At 40.3% G+C, this 22,959-nt stretch overlaps 1 protein-coding gene across 1 annotated transcript in view; it reads left to right on the top strand.

The window, feature by feature from the left end:
• SLC35F2 (solute carrier family 35 member F2) overlaps positions 1 to 10,147 on the top strand; it is a 65,226-nt gene extending 55,079 nt beyond the window's left edge. The window contains exons 4-8 of the mRNA XM_052653198.1: positions 873 to 1,032; positions 1,862 to 2,018; positions 2,578 to 2,630; positions 3,674 to 3,828; positions 9,962 to 10,147. Of these exons, the coding sequence (XP_052509158.1) occupies positions 873 to 1,032; positions 1,862 to 2,018; positions 2,578 to 2,630; positions 3,674 to 3,828; positions 9,962 to 10,147 (711 nt within the window). The remainder of the gene's footprint in view (positions 1 to 872; positions 1,033 to 1,861; positions 2,019 to 2,577; positions 2,631 to 3,673; positions 3,829 to 9,961) is intronic.
• Positions 10,148 to 22,959: the final 12,812 nt, after the last annotated feature.

Genomic DNA, 22,959 nt, shown 5'->3' with positions numbered 1-22,959 from the left:
AGCAATCAAATAGAAACATCAGGAACATTATTAGTAAAAGGAATGTATTTTATCCTTGAATGCACTCTACAAATGTGTGCCTTTGAGAAGTGAATGAATGAAATCTCTTTTTACTTTATCTTGCAAAGATTTTGGATTTACTATAATTTTGGCACTCTTAATCCCCCTGCCTTTCAGACTGGCAATATCAGGGGTGTAGCAAGTATTTTCTGGACCCAGAATCAACAGGTGGTGGAGGAGTATATGATGAAGATGAGCGAGAGTATTTGCTGTGAGCAAGTATCTGTCTTATATGGTGGGGTTGGACACTTTGTCAGGGAGATGGTGTCTGTTTGCTTTCTCATAATAACCTGTTCTTTTTGTAGTTCTTAAGCCCAACTGCAATTAAACATTGGTTATGCTATTTTTCTCTGTCTAGTGTTCTAAATACTCCACTTGGTACCTTTTTTATTCTCTACATTCCACCTCCTCCATTAGTGTCTCCCACATATCACATACTTAAATATTTATTGACTGAATGGGTACATGTCTACTGGACTTAAGGGTAAACACAAGTGAGAGTGTAGAAATACATTGTATAGGCTGTTGGGCAGAATTCCTGGGTTCATCAACTGACTCCCAAACTTTTAACTGTGTAATTTTGGGCAACTCATTTAAGCTCTCTGTGCCTTTGGTTTCCTCATGGGTAAATTGGAGGTTGAAGTTCCAGTTTCATAGAGTTCTTGTGAGGATTAAATGAGTTCATCCAGATAAAGCATTTAGTACAGGGCTGGCAATAATAAATGCTCAATAAACACCAATTTCTGTTATTACTTGGTCATCTTTTCATTAATGAGAGATGTTTTAAGTTATTTATTTCTCCTTTCATGCAGCTTTTGGATTGCTTTGGGATTCCTGTGTTGATGGCTCTTTCGTGGTTTATTCTTTATGCAAGATACAGAGTGATCCACTTCATTGCTGTGGCTGTCTGTCTTTTGGGTGTAGGAACTATGGTTGGTGCAGACATATTAGCAGGGAGGGAAGAAAATACAGGTGAGACTGTGTTACTTGTTTCTGGTTTAGTCACAGAAGACATTTTGCTTATGTCTTCACTTTTATTTTGCAAAGATAAAGTAAAAGGCAGAGAACATGTCCTGATTACCTATCTTAAAATTTTTATTTTTAGATTTGCTTGCTTCTGGTACTATGACCACTTCAACAAAGCATTCTATGTTCCTACCTGCCCGAGTCCTTGCTTTTTGTCACACTAGTTTGTTTTGTGTCCTGAGAAAGAACTTTATATATTTGCAATAATCTTCTTTTAGCCCATACATTTAGATTAGTTGCTGGAAACCCTACTGTAGGTTTTGTTGCCATCAAAAAGGAGACTTTGTGTACACTAAATGACCTCTATTTCAGCTACTCTGTAGATGAGAACATTTTGATATTCTTTATGTCAAGGTTGAGATAGTTTATAGTATAAAATCTAAATAAGGTCTATGAATTTCCCCAATCTGCAAGCGACTTCAGTGTCTCCTTTGATTGAGAAAATTACCTTGCTTCCCTGTAGTTTTCAGTGAATTCCCATTAATAAATTCCATTAATTTCCCATGTCATAGAATCATTTTCTGGGGCCTTACATTGTGGTATACACCACCATCTTCCAATCTGTTAGTTTCCTGAAGATCCAAAATAAGAAAAATGAAAGCAGAATTGTGCCAGAAAGTGAGAAGAGTAAGAGTCTTTAAACTTTTAAAAATCAGGGTTTCTTCTCCTGTAAAATCTTATTTAGATGATTATGAGTCAGATATACTTCTGGAAGCAAGCTGGAGAGTTTTCCCTACTGACAATGTATCCCTTTTTATGGCTTATCTCTCTATAGGTAATAATGTACTGATTGGTGACATCTTGGTTCTTCTTGGAGCTTCCCTCTATGCTGTTTCTAACGTGTGTGAAGAATACATCGTGAAGAAGCTGAGCAGACGGGAGTTTTTAGGAATGGTGGGCTTATTTGGAACAATTATCAGTGGCATACAGCTGTAAGATTCTAAACATATCCTTAAAAACAAAATCAGCAAATATGTCATAGATGATTAGTTTCCAGCTACTAACATTCATTGTTTACTTGGCCTAAATTCATATTCAAAATCGGTAGCTTGCTAAATATCTATTCGAAGATTGTTAAAATGTCAGTAATTATGCCTCATTTTTTTAACACATGTTTGATGCTTAAGATTCCTGCTTATAATATCATTAGACTTTGTATTACCAGTGAAGACTTTCTTTTTCAGTTATTCCTAGAAAATATTAACTTCCTATTCATAATATCATGTTTCCCTCCTGTAGCTGACTACCACTAAACAGTGCTTCTAGGGGTGTCAAACATGTGTTTATGGACTCCTTTGAGTTTAATTCTTTGTCATTAATTAAAGATAGTTTTTAAAAATATTTTATGAAAACCAAAAGTCAACATAATTCATTACCTTAAAAGCTGAAGCACTTAAAGTGAAGTACTTAAAGCTTGAAGGAACTTACTTGTTTATAAAACAGTGAAAATTTATATAAAGATGTCTCTGTGACCTCTTGCTTTAATCACAGATTGATTGTGGAATATAAGGATATTGCCAGCATTCACTGGGACTGGAAAATTGGTATGTATGTATATATATATATAATAATTATTTTTAGTCTTTCCCCTGATACACACCAAGAAATATTTTAATAATACTATTTAGGCATTTTTATATAAAATCACAGAGTAATTTAGTACACAGAAAACTATAGTGGTTTATGTCAAGTTTTCTCTGAGAACTTGTAAATGAACCCCCATAAAAGTTAATCCTTAATCTTTACCTTCAAGAATAACCTTTCTTTACTAGGAATTCTGAATAAGACTGACCTTTGGTCACACTAGCTTTCAACTAGATCTATATTTCATGTCCTCAGACTTCTTGTAAAGATTGCCTGCTTGGTATAATCAGTGAAGTATTAACTTAAATAATCTGATGGTGTGTAGTCACTACCATCTTGATTGCTTCTCTCATCTGATAGTCTTAAGCATCTGCACAGATAAACAACAGAAGACAGCAGTAGTGGGACAGTCAGGAAAGATTTGAACCTTATGGATGGAAAAAAGTAGTGCATGAAGTGTCATTGAATTGCAACTCATTTACCATGCTTGAATGATTTCATTCAAGTAAATAACTTAGATTTCCTGTGTGTGTACTGTGTATGTGTTGAATGAGGTTGGTGAAGTGGTTGTGAAGCAGAGACTAAGTAGTCAGCACCCACATGACTAGCTCTCTTATAGGATGAACAAAAGATAAGACTCTAACAACTGTCTTTGATACCCTAAGAATACTTTATTCTGAATTCAACCACACAAATTGTGTCCAACCATGATGTCTTTTATCATTGGCACCTCACTGGGCAGGTGTGGATAGCATGGAGTGAGAAGAGCTGTTAGCTTACACCATAAGCAAGATTCTATGGCCTTGATCATCTAACACTCTGTTGTAGTTCTTCATCTACATCACATGAGAACTTTGTATGTCTCATTTGTAATGCTTACTGTTAACAAGGGACTTTGTGGACAGTATGTTAAAGGATCAGGGAATTTTACATCAGGCAAGTTTTATCCTTTATCTTTTGATTTCTTCCTTTAACATTAGATATTCCATTTTTCCCCCCACAGCCCTGCTATTTGTAGCATTTGCCCTCTGTATGTTTTGCCTGTATAGCTTCATGCCACTGGTGATGAAAGTCACCAGTGCTACTTCTGTCAACCTGGGCATCCTGACAGCTGACCTCTACAGTCTTTTCTTTGGACTCTTTCTGTTTGGCTATAAGGTGAGCAAATAGATCTTGTTCAAATAAGAACATTTGTTTGGTGTAAAAGAAGTAGTGGGTTTCTTTAAAATTTTAGATCCCAAAATAAAACCTTCTCATCTCCTTAGCAAGAATTTCTTACTGCCTTAGAAATCTATCTTTCCATAGTATAAAGCTTGTTAACCTGCCTGCTATTACAATCATTTGAACAAATAGAATGTCAGCTGTTGCTTGGTAATGTTACTTTTAGCTGGGTATAGCAACTGTATTTCTTTATCCTTATAAAGTTTTAGATCTGGGTGGAAATTACACGGTGTTGATTGACACTATTCCCAGGAATTGACCGTGAACTCAGAATGCCTAGTTCAGTGTATTCCCAGAAATTTCTGCTTAAGAAGCATAAACCGTTTTTGCTTTTCAAAATTACATCGTAGAAATTAGCTGTTATCTTTGCAAAAAACCTACTGGTTGTGGTATTCACGAACCAAGCCTGAAGAAGTATTTATAGCTTTTTGGTGGCATCATTAAAAAGTGACAGATGTCAGAGTGAATCAGAACAGTGATCTTGATAGGCTTAGGTTCTTTCCTGTGATAAAAATCATTAAGGGGTACAAAGCAAGCCTTTCAAGTGTTAGCTGTTCCGTGCTGGTGTTACTGCTTTTCACGTGGCCACCACTAGAGGACCGTGGTGATTTTATTCTGCAGTTCAAGGCCAGCTGATGGCTACCAGAGAAAGCTTGAAAGCTCTGCAGTATAACTTGTGGCCTGGCTCACGTGTGCTTTTCTTAAAACTAAACATATTGAGATAGCATTAGTAGTTTAACATGTACTTTTCCCTCATAAATAAAATATTGTCCAAGGAGGAAGTAAGCTTAAAGAAATAAAAGCTTCAAAGTGAAAATACACTTGTCGCTACCTATTATAAGCTCCCTAAATGTAGTATTTGCTCTTTAATTGCTATTAACTTTAATGAGAAAAAGCCTTTTTGTGTGTCTTTTTTGCCCAAATGATTTACACTATTGTTTTCAAAATGGAACATGCAAGTGATAATTCCTTTACAGTTCTTTTGCTTCGTGTGTCTTTGTCCCTGCATGTCTAGCAGCTCACTTTTAAACTCTAATCAGATTTTATTCTTTTTGGTGAAAGGCTATTTCAAGACTTGTAAAGGAAAGAGGTCTGCTGTGATCTTCAGAGTAAATTACAGAGGTTGGAAATCATACAGAACATAAAGAAGATACCTAGGATTTTAGAAGAAAATTTTAAGTAAAGAATCATAACTCAATATATCACCAGTTTAAAAAAGTGTAGCATCTAAGATAACCTGGGCTCTAATATTTTGAAACAGTTGAAGAAGATGTTAAAAATTTCTACCTTCATTGGTGTCAGACTCCACCCCCTCCCCGGATTGATCTTTAGTAAATACTCACCAAACAGAGTAGCCACAGAAACTTCCTGTGTAGATCCAGACACAAAGGGTAGAATTAAAAAAAGGTAAGAGCCTTTAATTCAGGAGACTTATTATCTCACTCCCTCAGTCTCTCTCTTCTAATAAAGGTGCCTCCGTTTAATCACCTGGAGGCTCAGATGGTAAAGAATCTGCCTGCAATGTGGGAGACCTGGGTTCGATCCATGAATCAGGAAGATCCCCCGGAGAAGGGAATGGCTACCCAGTCTAGTATTCTTCCCTGGAGAATTCCATGGACAGAGGAGCCTGGTGGGCTACAATCCATGGGGTTGCAAAGAGTCGGACATGACCAGGCACCTAATACTTCTTAAGAGGAACAAGACTTTTTTTCTTATAAACATTTAAAACCTCCAAATCAAGCAGAACATGTTTTGAATAAGTTACTTAGGTTTCCTCACAGTTAAAAACGAACATTCTATGGGAGAGCACAATTGACTTTTATGATACCGACTTCAAAAGTTTAGAGTATTGTAAATAGCTTTAGACATTCTAGGAATCAGCAAACTAAATGGACTGGAATGGGTGAATTTAACTCAGATGACCATTATATCTACTACTGCGGGCAGGAATCCCTTAGAAGAAATGGAGTAGCCATCATGGTCAACAAAAGAGTCCGAAATGCAGTTCTTGGATGCAATCTCAAAAACGACAACAGAATGATCTCTGTTCGTTTCCAAGGCAAACCATTCAGTATCACATTCTATGACCCAACCAGTAACACTGAAGAAGCTGAAGTTGAACGGTTCTATGAAGACCTCCAAGACCTTTTAGAACTAACACCAAAAAAAGATGTCTTTTTCATTATAGGGGACTGGAATGCAAAAGTAGGAAGTCAAGAAACACCTGGAGTAACAGGCAAATTTGGCCAAGGAATACGGAATGAAGCAGGGCAAAGGCTAATAGAATTTTGCCAAGAGAATGCACTGGTCACAGCAAACACCCTCTTCCAACAACACAAGAGAAGACTCTACACATGGACATCACCAGATGGTCAACACCAAAATCAGATTGATTAAATCAGATTGATTATATTCTTTGCAGCCAAGGATGGAGAAGCTCTATACAGTCAGCAAAAACAAGACCGGGAGCTGACTGTGGCTCAGATCATGAATTCCTTATTGCCAAATTCAGACTTAAATTGAAGAAAGTAGGGAAAACCACAAGACCATTCAAGTATGACCTAAATCAAATCCCTTATGATTATACAGTGGAAGGGAGAAATAGATTTAAGGGACTAGATCTGATAGATTGAGTGCCTGATGAACTATGGACTGAGGTTCATGACATTGTACAGGAGACAGGGATCAAGATAATCCCCATGGAAAAGAAATGCAAAAAAGCAAAATGGCTTTCTGGGAGGCCTTACAAATAGTTGTGAAAAGAAGAGAAGCGAAAAGCAATGATGAAAAGGAAAGATATAAGCATCTGAATTCAGAGTTCCAAAGAATAGTAAGGAGAGATAGGAGAGCCTTCCTCAGCAATCAGTGCAAAGAAAGAGAGGAAAAGAACAGAATGGGAAAGACCAGAGATCTCTTCAGAAAATTAGAGATACCAAGGGAAAGTTTCATGCAAAGATAGGCTTGATAAAGGACAGAAATGTTATGGACTTAACAGAAGCAGAAGATATTAAGAAGAGGTGGCAAGAACACACAGAAGAACTGTACAAAAAAGAGCTTCACAACCAAGATAATCACGATGGTATGATCACTCACCTAGAGCCAGACATCCTGGAATGTGAAGTCAAGTGGGCCTTAGAAAGCATCACTATGAACAACGCTAGTGGAGGTGATGGAATTCCAGTGGAGCTATTTCAAATCCTGAAAGATGATGCTGTGAAAGTGCTGCACTCAATATGCCAGCAAATTTGGAAAACTCAGCAGTGGCCACAGAACTGGAAAAGGTCAGTTTTCATTCCAATTCCAAAGAAAGGCAATGCCAAAGAATGCTCAAACTACCGCATAATTGCACTCATCTCACATGCTAGTAAAGTAATGCTCAAAATTCTCCAAACCAGGCTTCAGCAATACGTGAACCGTGACCTTCCAAATGTTCAAGCTGGTTTCAGAAAAGGCAGAGGAACCCGAGATCACATTGCCAACATCCACTGGATCATGGAGAAAGCAAGAGAGTTCCAGAAAAACATCTATTTCTGCTTTATTGACTATGCCAAAGCCTTTGACTATGTGGATCAAAATACACTGTGGAAAATTCTGAAAGAGATGGGAATACCAGACCACCTGACTTGACTCTTGAGAAACCTGTATGCAGGTCAGGAAGCAACAGTTAGAACAGGACATGGAAAAACAGACTGGTTCCAAATAGGAAAAGGAGTACGTCAAGGCTGTATATTGTCACCCTGCTTGTGTAACTTATATGCAGAATACATCATGAGAAACGCTGGGCTGGAAGAAGCAAAAGCTGGAATCAAGATTGCTGGGAGAAATATGAATAACCTCAGATATGCAGATGACACCAATCTTACGGCAGAAAGTAAAGAGGAACTAAAAAGTCTCTTGATGAAAGTGAAAGAGGAGAGTGAAAAAGTTGGCTTAAAGCTCAACATTCAGAAAATGAAGATCATGGCATCTGGTCCCATCACTTCATGGCAAATAGATGGGGAAACAGTGGAAACAGTGTCAGACTTTGTTTTCTTGGGCTCCAAAATCACTGCAGATGGTGGCTGCAGCCATGAAATTAAAAGACGCTTACTCCTTGGAAGGAAAGTTATGACCAACCTAGATAGCATATTGAAAAGCAGAGACATTACTTGGTGAACAAAGGTCCGTCTAGTCAAGGCTATGGTTTTTCCTGTGGTCATGCATGGATGAGAGAGTTGGACTGTGAAGAAAGCTGAGCACCGAAGAATTGATGCTTTTGAGCTGTAGTGTTGGAGAAGACTCTTGAGAGTCCCTTGGACTGCAAGGAGATCCAACCAGTCCATTCTGAAGGAGATCAGCCTTGGGTGTTCTTTGGAAGGAATGATGCTAAAACTGAAACTGCGGTACTTTGGCCACCTCATGCGAAGAGTTGACTCATTGGAAAAGACTGTAATGCCGGGAGGGATTGGGGGCAGGAGGAGAAGGGGACAACAGAGGATGAGATGGCTGGATGGCATCACCGACTCAATAGACTTGAGTTTGAGTGAACTCTGGGAGATGGTGATGGACAGGGAGTGCTGTGATTCATGGTGTCACAAAGCTGGACATACTGAGCGACTGAACTCAACTGAAATAGCTTTAACTCCCCCTTAATCTTCTCTGAATCACCTCCCCCCACCCAAACCACTGCTCACCCCTCAGAAAAAAAACATTTGTTCAATACTAGCTATGTGCTGGGTGCTGTGCTAAGATTGGATCCAAGAATGAAACCTATGGAAATTAGTTTGGCTCCTGCTCTGCTTGAAATTATCACTGGTGTTGCATCATCACTGAATCCATTGGAGGTCTTCTAGCTTTGGGGAGGGCTCTGGCTATTAGATGTGGAAACAGTGTCAGACTTTTATTTTGGGGGGCTCCAAAATCACTGCAGATGGTGACTGTAGCCATGAAATTAAAAGACGCTTACTCCTTGGAAGAACAGTTATGACCAACCTAGACAGCATATTCAAAAGCAGAGACATTACTTTGCCAACAAAGTTCCGTCTAGTCAAGGCTACAGTTTTTCCAGTGGTCATGCATGGATGTGAGAGTTGGACTGTGAAGAAAGCTGAGCACAGGTGAATTGATGCTTTTGAGCTGTGGTGTTGGAGAAGACTCCTGAGAGTCCCTTGGACTGCAAGGAGATCTAACCAGTCCATGCTAAAGGGGATCAGTCATGAATATTCATTGGAAGGACTGATGCTGAAGCTGAAACTCCAATACTTTAGCCACCTCATGCGAAGAGTTGACTCACTGGAAAAGACTCTGATGCTGGAAGGGATTGGGGCCAGGAGGAGAAGGGGATGACAGAGGATGAGATGGCTGGATGACATCACCGACTCAATGGACATGAGTTTGAGTGAACTCCGGGAGTTGGTGATGGCCAGGGAAGCCTCGTGTGCTGTGATTCATGGGGTTGCAAAGAGTCGGACACGACTGAGCAACTGAACTGAACTAAACTGGCTCTTCCAGGGTTCTAAAAGTTTAAGGTTAAGAACTAATTGAGCATCTATGAAACATTAACATGTTGAAACCAATGGTGACCCGTAGAAGCCCACAGCTGGAGGGGACCAGCAATCTATATAATACTCATTTCAAAACCTATTTCGTTTCTCCTTCTACCCTTGAGAATGTGTCTCACTTTTTCTTCTCTTTCATTTTATTTTTCTTTTCCTTCTCCAACCCTTTCTGTTTTCTTATTGTTTCACGCGATTGTTATGTGTTGTTGTCTAGGGTCTAAATCTGGGTCTTTCCTTTTAGTCTCTCCACTAAGTACGTGGGACTAGTTGTGAGGTGGGATGTTGCTGTATTATTGCAGAGAAAGGCAAGAGTCCATTTCCTAGAGATCTAAGATGTTTTACCCAGTTGACTGATGGGCTGGGTAATATTGGCAGATATCACATATACTTGGGACAGTTTGGGTCCTTAATATCTCCTTGGACAACTTTCAGATAAAAAGGTTATGAGAAGGTAACTCTCCAAACTCAGTGGACAGAAGGCAGCAGCAAAGATGTGTGAGAGACCACTATCTTAGCCGATCCTCTCCTCCTAGTTTTCAGGACTCTACATCCTGTCCTTCACCGTCATCATGATAGGGTTCATCCTGTACTGCTCCACCCCGACACGCACAGCAGAGCCAGCTGAAAGCAGTGTACCACCAGTCACCAGCATTGGAATTGACAACCTGGGATTGAAGCTTGAGGAGAACCTGCAGGAGACCCACTCTGCAGTCTTGTAGCTGGAGAAGAAGGCATGCACGTGCCCCTGAGGTTTCCTGGGGAGCTGGGAGCTGTCACCTGGATAAAGCAGAGCCTACTGCTTGGGCTACTTGAAAACTTATCAGAGTGAACACTCCATAGCATTGGGGTTTGATCCAGTTGGATTTTAAAAGGATTATTAAAATCGTGTATCAAAAGTGGAAATGCCAAAATAGAGCAGAAGCCGAGGCTAGGATTGTGTTTCTGTATGTTTCAGGCCAAATACCTGTTAGTGTTAGGGAGACAAGGTATGGGGCGCACCCTGGGTTGTTAGAAGCACAAGTGGGAAAGCAGGATTGGGCAGATACCTGGGTGTGAGCCAGACTCAGGCTGTCCAGAATGGGCTAGGTAGTCAGGAGAAGGGGCAGCCCAGGGTGGTTGGGAGTAGGTTTTCTCATTTGGAGGCATCTGTGTTTTGTCTTGCTGAGCCAATTATTGTCCACAAGCCTTGTGGCCTTTTAGGAAAGGGAAAATGGGTGGGGCAGCACTTGAGAAATCCCGAGATGCAACTGTGAGTACCATAGAAGCCGTCAAGTAGAGTACAGTAAAGCTAGGAACCTTCTCCCAACTGTACCTATGCTACTTCTTAGCAAATAATGTGCCATGCGATTTTTATGATACCTCTTCAATGCAGAGTGTTAATATGCAGCATCATTATGATATCAGCTGCCAGAATACCACTTTGTAAAAGCTCTGTATGTGAACTTTTGGGGGTGAAAAATATAATAATGAAACTGAGGGTAAATTCGTACTATTAAAAGATTTTGATTTCATGGAAATATATTTACTGTGTGGTTTCTTTGATTGCCTAATTCCCCTTGTGGATTTTAAATGACAATATATTCAAGATTTCCTCATATACAACTTTTTAGAGTCATGTCTTCTTAAGGTGGGGCAGCCTTATCTATTGGGGGCTATGTCAGAATGGAGGGGAAATCAGAGCAAGCTCCCAAGTTATTTGCTGGGATAAACATTTAAAACTTTTGAATTACCTTAATGAATTTTTAAAGAAAACTTTTTAAAGTGAAATAATCTTTCATTTCCTGCAGCCAGTTAAAACTGATGTTTGGTTTTCACTCTTTACCATTAACAACTGTCAGTGAGTGGAAAAAGGTTATGTTAAAATGTTTGACTCTTTGGAGAAGACTTCCAGTTTGATTAATACACTGATTATTTCTTTAAAGAACCTTGATTAACAATAAACCTGTATCTATAGGGATAGTGGTGAAGTAGCCCTGATGGCTCAAGCAGTAAAGAATCCACCTGCTACACAGGAGACACAAGAGGCTTGGGTTCCCTCTCTGGGTTTGGGAAGATCCCTTGGAGCAGGAAATGGCAACCCACTCCAGTGGGTTTCCAGTTACCTGGAAAACCCCGTGAATGGAGGAGCGTGGCAGGCTACCGTCCATGGGATTGCAAAGAGTTGGACATGACTAAGCAGGTAAACAGACAGAGACAGACAGACGGAGAATCTCAGGTGTCAGTATCCCACTGGATACTCAGTATCCAGTATTCTGAGTCTGAGCTCAAATGAATCTGTGCTACTATGAAGCCTTTTTTAGGCTGTCCAGGCTGGGTCTCCCCCTGCTTTATGTTCCCAGGGGCCCTTGCTTATTCACATCTTCCTTATAACACTTAGTGAATTGAGGTGCTTGTCATTTACTTGTCCCTTTTCACCACAGGTTGAGCTCTTCCATGTCAACAGCTTTTTATCATCTTTCTAGTCCTTGGTCATCTCACTTCTTGAGTGAAGTGAGATTAGTGAACTTTGTCTTTGGTCCCAGTTCAGAACATTTAAGGAGAGTCTGATCTAAAGTAAGGCCTTTTATGCAGATACATGTCTGTTGTTCAGTTGCTAAGTTGCATCCAACTCTTTGTGTGACCCCATGGACTGCAGCACACCAGGCTTCCTGGTCCTTCCATATCTCCTGAAGTTTGCTCAAACTCATGTTCACTGAGTTGGTGATACCACCCACCCATCTCATTCGAGGTTGACATCATCTTCTCCTGTCCTCAACCTTTCCCATCTTTTCCAAAGAGTCAGCTCTTCACATCAGGTGGCCAAAGTATTGGAGCTTCAGCATCAGTCTTTCCAATGAGTATTCAGAGTTGATTTCCTTTAGGATTGACTGGTTTGATCTCCTTGCAGTCTAAGGGATGAGAGTCTTTTCCAGCATCATAATTTGAAAGCATCAATTCTTCAGTGCTCAGCCTTCTTTACAGTTCAACTCTCATATCCGTACACAACTACTGGAAAACCATAGCTTTGACTATATGGACCTTTGTCAGCAAAATGGTATCTCTGTTTTAATGCACTGTCTTACATTTGTCATAGCTTTTCTTCCAAGAAGCAGGTGTCTTAATTTCATGGCTGCAGTCACCATCCGTAGTGATTTTTGAGCCCAAGAAAATAAAATCTGCCACTATTTTCACTTTTTCCCCATCTATTTGCCATGACGTGATGGGTCTGGATGCCGTGATCTTAGTTTTTTGAATATTTAGTTTTAAGCCAGGTTTTTCACTCTCCTCTTTCACCCTTATCAAGAGGCTCTTGATGTCTGTAGGGAGTAAATTATCCTACCCTGCTCTTTTTTTACCTGTTGCCCTTAATCCTGGTGTTCCTCCTTGCTTGCTGCCTTTGGAAAGGGGCAGAGGAGTTCCAGTCTAGGCATCTCACATTAAAATTCAGAATTCAGGGTTCCAAAGAAGCAATGCTATGAATGACATTCAAAAACTATATAATAATACTGCAAGGCTGTGCATATAAGGAGGGGCTTCGGTAAAGAATTGCCTGCAGTACAGGAGCCTCAAGAGACACGGGTTTGATCCCTGGGTTGGGAGGATCCCCTGGAGGAAGGCATGGCAACCCACTCCAGTATTCTTGCCTAGAGAATTCCATGGACAGAGGAGCCTGGTGGTCTACAGTCCATGGGGTCGCAAAGAATTGGACATAGCCGAAGTGACTTCACACACACACACACAAGGCTGTGCATCCTGGTTTAAGTAAGTTGTGAAGACTGTCAGTTTAACTAGCTTATATAATGCCACTTTCGTGGAAGATGTGTTTTCAAATATCTGGCTTACACACAAGCTTTTAAAACACAACACATTCTTAAGCTGAGAACCTCCTATAAATTCTTTCTCAGTCTATTAAAGCAATATTGATATTTCTATTTTTTTTGTAGATATTCATGTCATTAAAAAAAAATTCCTGCTGAATAGTATAATAGAGTTTCTAGATCCTTAGTGTTATATAGTGGTAATAAATTGTGCAATTGGACTGTGGTAACACTGTCAGAAGAGAGTGTTTTGCTGGTACCATTTTCATTATTTGCCTTTTGAATTTAGATTCTCTTTTTTGGATGTGCTGTGCTCAGTCACTTCAGTCATGTCTGACTCTTTGCAACCCAATGGACTGTATGTAGCCTGCCAGGCTCCTCTGTCTATGGGATTCTCCAGGCAAGAATACTGGAGTGGGTTGTCATGACCTTCTCCAGGGAATCTTCCCTACCCAGGTTTCAAACCCGAGTCTCCTGCTCTCCTGCAGGCAGATTCTTTACCCACTGAGCCACCTGGGAAGCCCATTTTGTGGATGAGCACTTAACATTTCTTACGTTTCTGATATGTGTTTCAGAGTATTAGAATGTAATATCAGTATTTCCAACAGGTGGCGCTTTAACAATTAGAAAAAAGACCTGTGACATTAAACAATCTTTTGTAGCACCACCATCATGTTCTGTTAAATCAAAGTGTTTTAAAAGAGAGGATCTTGATGACTATCCTCAGCAAGGATTGCCTTTCATTAACAGCAGAAGAATGCACATCTCAGAAAAGTTGAAATGTCCTTTATGGGTCACATAGTTTGGTGGCTAAAGTGAAAACAGAATCTAAGATTCAGTTTCACTGAAATTCCTACTACTTGAAACAGTGAATTCTGAGCGGGCTGTATGTGATCCCCGTGGAACTGCTGAGCCAGTGAATGTGAATGCACCTCAAATGGGAGGAACTAGGAAGATTTTCCTCTAAAAACTAGCTTGATGGTGCAGTTTTCTATGTGGCTCTGGAGCCTGCCCTTTTAAGAAGCTGTCAACATGCATTTCTGTGAGGTCTTCTGTATGCCTAGTCACGATTGTTTTTTCTGTCATTATTATGGTGATGTACCATTTTCATCCACATTTAATCACTTAGTATCTGGACATATCTTCAGCTCTCCAAAGAGACCAATAAATCAGAGAAATTTAACAGATAGCCACTTAGCTTATTAAAAGAAGAGATTTATGAGGAAAAAAAAAGGCAAGAGATTTATAAGGAAATTGGGTAATGCTAAACATGCAGTTCTTCAATAATATTTTTATAAAAAGTGTTTTGAAAAATCTTGCAATATATATGTGGTATGTCAGAGGAATAAAGCCTCTTTAGCAAAATTTTACCTGTAGAAATTTTTGTCCCCAAGTTTCTTCATGCACTTAATTCTTAGTTTAAATATTGCCCTCTTTTAGCAATTTTAAAGTGCAGAGACTTTAGAAAAGAAAATTGGGAAGAGAAATGATGTCGATAAAAAACATAGGCCATTTGAATAATTATTTGTTCCAACTACCATAACAAGCATGCAGGTCGTACCCGTATAGAATTATCATTCAATCAGCTCTTCTTCACTGCTTGCCCAGTGAGGAGGCTGGACTCTATACACCAAGTGAGATTTAGAGGATTTGCCGAGCTAGTAACAGGATTCTGGAGTCCCACTTTCCATGACCTCAGAAGTTGCTTTCTTTCTTTTGTTGATGGTGCTTTTCCATTTTTGCCTGAGTGTTTCACATTCTTTCAGATTCATACTCTGACTTTGGCCTTGTGGACCTTATCCCCACCTTGGTCTCGATAAAAGCCTGCTAGTTCAGTGCATCTGCCTGTAGTGCAGGAGACCAGACCACTGTATCTGACTGCAAAGAATCTGCCTGCAGTGCAGGAGACCTGGGTTTGATCCCTGGGTCAGGAAAATACCCGGGAGAAGGGCAATGCAAACCATTCCAGTATTCTTGTGTGGAGAATTCCATGGACAGAGGAGCCTGGCAGGCTACAGTCCATAGGGTTGCAGAGAATCAGATCTGACTGAACAACTAACACTTTCATTGTCACACACAGTTCACAATCCAGTGCATACACCTTTACATGAAGGCACAGACACACACCACACCACTGTCACCGCTATTATCACTATCACCAACTTCTATGTATTCCCCTGCCCTGCAGTCTCCCCATCCTACCCCCATCTTATTAATATTTTTCCAGAAATTGCAGTTGTTGAGAAGATTGATTGCAGCTTTAGGAAATATACCCTTACCCCTGACACATATCTAGAGCCATTCCTGTAAAAGTTCATTTTCTTCAGCCAGTTGTTGGATTAAACGTACGGACATGCCTCATTTAACTGTGTTTGGCTTTGTTGTGTTTTGCTGATATCACTATTTTTACAAATTGAAGTTTTGTGGAAACCCTGAGGAAGTCTATCAGCACCATTTTCTCCAACAGTTGTTCGCTTCATGACTGTGTCACATTTTGGTAATTCTCGCAATATTTTACACTTTTTCATTATTATGTATTTGTCATGGTGATCTCTGATCAGTCATCTTTGATATTACTATTTTAATTTTTCAGGAGCCACAAACTGTGCCCATATAAGACAGTAAACTTAATTGGATAAATGTTGTGAGTGTTTTGATTCTTTCATCAACCAGCCATTCCCTTGTCCCTCTCCCTCAGCCTCACTATTCCCTGAGACACAATATTGAAATTTGGTCTATTAATAACTCTGCTGTGGCCTCTAAGTGTTCAAGTGAAAGGAAGAGTTACATGTCTCTCACTTTAAATCAAAAGCTAGACATGATTAAGCTTAGTGAGGAAAGGATGTTGAAAGCAGGAAAAAAACTAGGCTTCTTGTGCCATTTAGCTAAGTTGTGAATGCGAAGGAAAAGTTCTTGAAGGAAATTATAAGGAAATTATAAGAACACATGAGTGATTAAAAAAAAAAAGTGAAACAGCATTATTGCTGACATACAGAAAATTTTAGTGGTCTGGATAGAAGATCAAACTAGTTCCAACATTCTCTTAAACCAAAGCCCAGTCCAGGGGAAGGTCCTACTCTTTTCGACTCTGTGAAGGCTGAGACAGGTCAGAAACCCGCAGAAGAGAAGTGTGAAGTTGGCAGAGGTTGTTCCTGAGGTTTAAGCTAAGAAGTCATCCCCATAACATGAAAGTGCAAGATGAATCAGTAAGTGCTGATTTATATAAGAGCTGCACAGTTATCCAAAGGATCTAGCTAAGATAATTAATATGGTGGTTCCTCAAAACAGATTTTCAGTGTAGATGAAAGAGGCTTCTACTGGAAGAAGATGCCTGCTAGGACTTTCATAGCTAAAGAGGAGAAGTCATTGCCTGACTTCAAATTTTCAAAAGACAGGCTGATTCTTTTTAGTGGTCTTTTTAAAACAAGATCTACTGTGAGTAAAATGCTATCAAACAGCATTGCAAGCTGTAGAGAAACTGTTCATGAAAGTAAGAGTCAGCTGATGCAGCAAACCTTATTATTGCCTTACATTAAGAAACTGTCACAGCTATGCCAACTTTCAGCCAACGCCACCCTGATCAGTTGGCAGCCATCAGTGCTAAATAGTCAAGTGTCGAGAGCCGCGTTAGGCATTACTGACAAAATGGAGGCATGGCCCCAGACCCCTCTCTTCATTCCGCAGGCATGGACCCGGGATGAAGGAGTTCAGTTCAGTTCAGTTCATTTCAGTTCAGTCGCTCAGTCGTGTCTGACTCTTTGCGACCCCATGAATCACAGCACTCCAGGCCTCCCTGTCCATCACCATCTCCCGGAGTTCACTCAGACTCACGTCCATCCAGTCAGTGATGCCATCCAGCCATCTCATCCTTGGTCATCCCCTTCTCCTCCTGCCTCCAATCTCTCCCAGCATCAGTGTCTTTTCCAATGAGTCAACTCTTCCCATGAGGTGGCTAAAGTACTGGAGCTTCAGCTTCAGCATCATTCCTTCCAAAGAAATCTCAGGGTTGATCTCTTTCAGAATGGACTGGTTGGATCTCCTTGCAGTCCAAGGGACTCTCAAGAGTCTTCTCCAACACCACAGTTCAAACGCATCAATTCTTCGGCACTCAGCCTTCTTCACAGTCCAACTCTCACATCCATACATGACCACGGGAAAAACCATAGCCTTGACTAGACGGACCTTAGTCGGCAAGGTAATGTCTCTGCTTTTGAATATACTATCTAGGTTGGTCATAACTTTCCTTCCAAGGAGTAAGTGTCTTTTAATTTCATGGCTGCAGTCACCATCTGCAGTGATTTTGGAGACCAAAAAAATAAAGTCTGACACTGTTTCTACTGTTTCCCCATCTATTTGCCATGAAGTGATGGGACCAGATGCCATGATCTTCGTTTTCTGAATGTTGAGCTTTAAGCCAACTTTTTCACTCTCCTCTTTCACTTTCATCAAGAGGCTTTTTAGCTCCTCTTTACTTTCTGCCATAAGGGTGGTGTCATCTGCATATCTGAGGTTATTGATATTTCTCCCGGCAATCTTGATTCCAGCTTGTGTTTCTTCCAGTCCAGCGTTTCTCATGATGCACTCTGCATAGAAGTTAAATAAGCAGGGTGAAAATATACAGCCTTGATGCACTCCTTTTCCTATTTGGAACCAGTCTGTTGTTCCATGTCCCGTTCTAACTGTTGCTTCCTGACCTGCATACAGATTTCTCACTAGGCAGGTTAGGTGGTCTGGTATTCCCATCTCTTTCAGAATTTTCCACAGTTTATTGTGATCCACACAGTCAAAGGCTTTGGCATAGTCAATAAAGCAGAAATAGATGTTTTTCTGGAACTCTCTTGCTTTTTCTATGATCCAGCAGATGTTGGCAATTTGAGCTCTGGTTCCTCTGCCTTTTCTAAAACCAGCTTGAACGTCTAGGCCTTGTAATTCTGACTTGTTTCTTCCTCTCCTCGGCTGAGTTGACTGGAAAGGAATATTAAGGTGCTTATTGTTCTTGAGAGAAGCTTGAGAAGGAACAAAGCCTTCTGCAGCTGTGCTCAGAGAATAATTCATAAAGTTAATCATTTACATTTGTTTAAGGACTTTTACAAAAGAGTGTTCCAGGATGAGCACATAGGCTGCAGCTTGAGGCTATGGGAGGGATTGCTATCTGAAGCCTATTTGTGAGGAGAATGTTTATGGCAAAGGAGTTTACTGAATTTATGGCCTGAAAGTGAAAGTGAAAATAGTTAGAAATTAAAGATTTAAGGAATGTTGTAAAGTTAGCATATTTTACTATAGCTTATAGAAGTTAGGAAATTTTAGAGACACTATAGCTAGAAGCCTTTTTAAGAGATAGTGAGCTTAGGATACTAGGGGGAAACAGGACTTAGAAATATAAGAAATAAACTGAGGAATGTGGTATGCAGCCCAGACATTAGCATGAGTTACAGTGTATTCGCAAGGACACATGAGAAAAAGTAGATAAGAGAATCGCTGAGGCAGAAACTCCTTTTGAGGGGCAATGATGATTTATGGAGACAACAAATCTAGGTCAGTGGGAACTGAAAATATCAAACCTCTGACCTAATGCTTTTGTAAAAGTATAAAAGAGAATCATAAGCTTGAAATAAACAAGCAGTCCAAGAAAACAGAGGCTGCCTCAGTTTCTCTCCGACACCGCTCATCTCTTCAGGTTGAATCCCTGGCTGCTGGGGCTGTACTCTGGCAGTCAAGATTCTCCATCTGCAAAAGGATTATGACTTGTTGAAGGCTTGGATGAAGGTTAGCACTTTTTAGCACTGTTTTACAATTCAGCTATATACATTGCTTTTTAAAATATAATCCTATTGCACACTTAATTAGTAATCACACACTTAATAGAATACTGATAAATTTTATGTGCAGTAGGAAACCAGAAAAGAAGTCATGTGACTTTTAAAAATATTTCTAATTTGAGTAATAGTCACTCGGTTATAATTGAGTAATAATTACTCAAGTAATTAAAGTAATACTTACTTTACAATATTGTGATTGTTTCTGCCATACATCAGCATAAATCAGCCATAGGTTTATGCATATACTCCTCCTCTTGAACTGCCCTCCTGCCTTCCTTCCCATTCCACCACTCTAAGTTGTCAGAGTACAGAGTACCAGCTTTAGGTCGGTACCCATACAGCAAGTTCCCACTGGCTATCTCTTTTACATATGGTAATGTATATGTTTCAATGTTACTTTCTCAAGTCATCCCACCCTTTCCCTCCCCTGCGGTACCGTAAGTCTATTCATGTTTATGTCTGCTTTGCTGCCCTGCAAATAGGACCATCTGTACTATCTTTCTAGATTGCTTATATATACATTAAATTATGACATTGGTCTTTCTCTTTCTGACTTACTCCACTCTGTATAATAAGCTCTAGATTCATCCACCTCATTAGAACTGATTCAAATGTGTTTCTTTTTATAGCTGAGTAATATTCTATTGTGTATATGTACAATTTCTTTATCCATTCATCTGTTGATAGACATCTAGATTGCTTCCTTATCCTAGCAATTGTAAATAGTGTTGCAGTGAACATTGGGGTACAAGTGTATTTTTCAATTATGGTTTGCTGAAGGTATATGCCTAGTAGTGGGATTGCTGGGTCATATGATAGTTTTATTCCTAGTTTTTAAAGGAATATCCATACCGTTGTCCATAGTGGAAATTTTAATTTTCATTTTCACCAACAGTGCAAGAGGGTTCCCTTTTCTCCATATCCTCTCCAGCATTTATTGTTTAGAGACTTTTTGATGACGGCCATTCTGACTGGTGTGCTGACTTGCTTTATTGTGATATACGCTCTATTATAGTGGGTGGGAACGAAACTCATAATATCTCAAAGATATGCCTAAATATAGTGACTTTACTTGGACACAACTGGTGTGCAACATTTATTTAGTCTCCCATCAATTTAAAGCATTCTATAGGAGGCATAGGGCCAGGGCTTGACCTCTGATCTGATAACTGAAGTGTGAGACATGTCAGAGCAGGTGTATCTGGCTTAGTAGAAAATTAGAGATACCAAGGGAACATTTCATGCAAAGAAGGGCTCGAAAAGGACAGAAATGGTATGGATCTAACAGAAGCAGATATTAAGAAGAGGTGACAAGAATACAAAGAAGAACTGTACAAAAACATCTTCATGACCCAGATAATCACAATGGTGTGATCACTCACGTAGAGCCAGACATCCTGGAATGTGAAGTCAAGTGGGCCTTAGAAAGCATCAATCACTATGAACAAAGCTAGTGGAGGTGATGACATTCCAGTTGAGCTATTTCAAATCCTGAAAGATGATGCTGTGAAAGTGCTGCACTCAATATGCCAGCAAATTTGGAAAACTCAGCAGTGGCCACAGGACTGGAAAAGGTCAGTTTTCATTCCAATCCCAAAGAAAGGCAATGCCAAAGAATGCTCAAACTACTGCACAATTGCACTCATCTCACATGCTAGTAAAGTAATGCTCAAAATTCTCTAAGCCAGGCTTCCGCAATATGTGAAATGTGAACTTCCAGATGTTTCAGATGGTTTTAGAAAAGGCAGAGGAACCAGAGATCAAATTGCCAACATCTGCTGGATCATAGAAAAAGCAAGAGAGTTCCAGAAAAACATTTACTTATGCTTTATTGACTATGCCAAAGCCTTTGACTGTGTGGATCACAATAAACTGTGGAAAATTCTGAAAGAGATGGGAATATCAGACCACCTGACCTGCCTCGTGAGAAACCTCTATGCAGGTCAGGAAGCAAAGTTAGAACTGGACATGGAACAACAGACTGGTTCCAAATAGGAAAAGGAGTGCATCAAGGCTGTATATTGTCACCCTGCTTATTTAACTTCTATGCAGAGTACATCATGAGAAACACTGGACTGGAAGAAACACAAGCTGGAATCAAGATTGCCTGGAGAAATATGAATAATCTCAGACATGCAGATGACACCAATCTTATGGCAGAAAGTGAAGAGGAACTAAAAGCCTCCTGATGAAAGTGAAAGAGGAGAGTGAAAAAGTTGGCTTAAAGCTCAACATTCAGAAAACCAAGATAATGGCATCTGGTCCCATCATTTCATGGGAGATAGATGGGGAAACAGTGGAAACAGTGTCAGACTTTATTTTTGGGGGGCTCCCAAATCACTGTAGATGGTGATTGCAGCCATGAAATTAAAAGACACTTACTCCTTGGAAGGAAAGTTATGACCAACCTAGATGGCATATTCAAAAGCAGAGACATTACTTTGCCAACAAATGTCTGTCTAGTCAAGGCTATGGATTTTCCAGTGGTCATGTATGGATGAGAGAGTTGGACTGTGAAGAAAGCTGAACGCTGAAGAATTGATGCTTTTGAACCGTGGTGTTGGAGAAGACTCTTGAGAGCCCGTTGGACTGCAAGGAGATCCAACCAGTCCATTCTAAAGGAGACCAGCCCTGGGTGTTCTTTGGAAGGACTGATGCTAAAGCTGAAACTCCAATACTTTGGCCACCTGATGCAAAGAGTTGACTCATTGGAAAAGACTCTGATGCTGGGAGGGCTTGGGCGCAGGAGGAGAAAAGCATGACAGAGGATTAGATGGCTGGTTGGCATCACCGACTTAATGGACATGAGTTTGGGTGAACTCTGGGAGTTGGTGATGGACAGGGAGGTCTGGTGTGCTGCAATTCATGGGGTTGCAAGAGTTGGACACGAAATGAGCGATTGAACTGAACTGAACTGAGGAATCAAATTTGGCTGATGAGCACAGTGTACTCTCTTGAGAACTCTTTGGACATGATGTAGAAACATGGTTCAAGTCCGCATCTCCTTGTGGAGAGGAGTGCAGGAAGACACTGTGTGCTCAGTTGCTCAGTCATGTCTGATTCTGTGACTGCATGCACTGTAGCCTGCCAGACTACTCACAAGAAGACTTTCAGTTCAATCAGTTCAATTGCTCAGTAGTGTCTGACTCTTTGCGATGCCATGGGCCACAGCACACCAGGTTTCCCTGTCCATCACCAACTCCCAGAGCTTGCTTAAACGCATGTCCATAGAGTCTGTGATATCATCCAACCAGCTCAACCTCTATTGTCCCCTTTTCCTCCTGCCTTCAATCTTTCCCAGCATAAGGGTCTTTTCCAAGGAGTCAGTTCTTGCCTAAAGTATTGGAGCTTCAGCTTCAGCATCAGTCCTTCCAATGAATATTCAGGACTGCTTTCCTTTAGGATTGACTGGTTTGATCTCCTTGCAGTCCAAGGGACTCTCAGGAGTCTTCTCCTACACCACAATTCAAAAGCATCAATTCTTCAGTGCTCAGCTTTCTTCATAGTCCAACTCTCATATCTATACATGACTACTGTAAAAATCATAGCTTTGACTAGACAGCACTTTGTTGGCAAAGTAAGCTAGGTTGGTCATAGCTTTTCCTCCAAGGAGCAAGCGTCTTTTAATTTCATGGCTGCAGTCACCATCTGCAGTGATTTTGGAGCTCAAGAAAATAAAGTCTGTCACTGTTTCCCCATCTATTTGCCATGAAATGATGGGACCAGATGCCATGATCTTAGTTTTTTCAATGTTGAGTGTTAAGACAGCTTTTTCACTCTCCTCTTTCACTTTCATCAAGAAGCTCTTTAGTTCCTCTCTGCTCTCTGCCATAAGGGTGCTGTCATCTGCATACCTGAGGTTAGTTGTTCAAGCTGGATTTAGAAAAGGCAGAGGACAAATTGCCAACATCCACT

Source organism: Budorcas taxicolor, chromosome 15 (assembly GCF_023091745.1).
Source record: "Budorcas taxicolor isolate Tak-1 chromosome 15, Takin1.1, whole genome shotgun sequence".
Taxonomy (NCBI): Eukaryota; Metazoa; Chordata; class Mammalia; order Artiodactyla; family Bovidae; genus Budorcas; species Budorcas taxicolor.
This window is presented reverse-complemented; position numbering and strand designations above follow the sequence as displayed.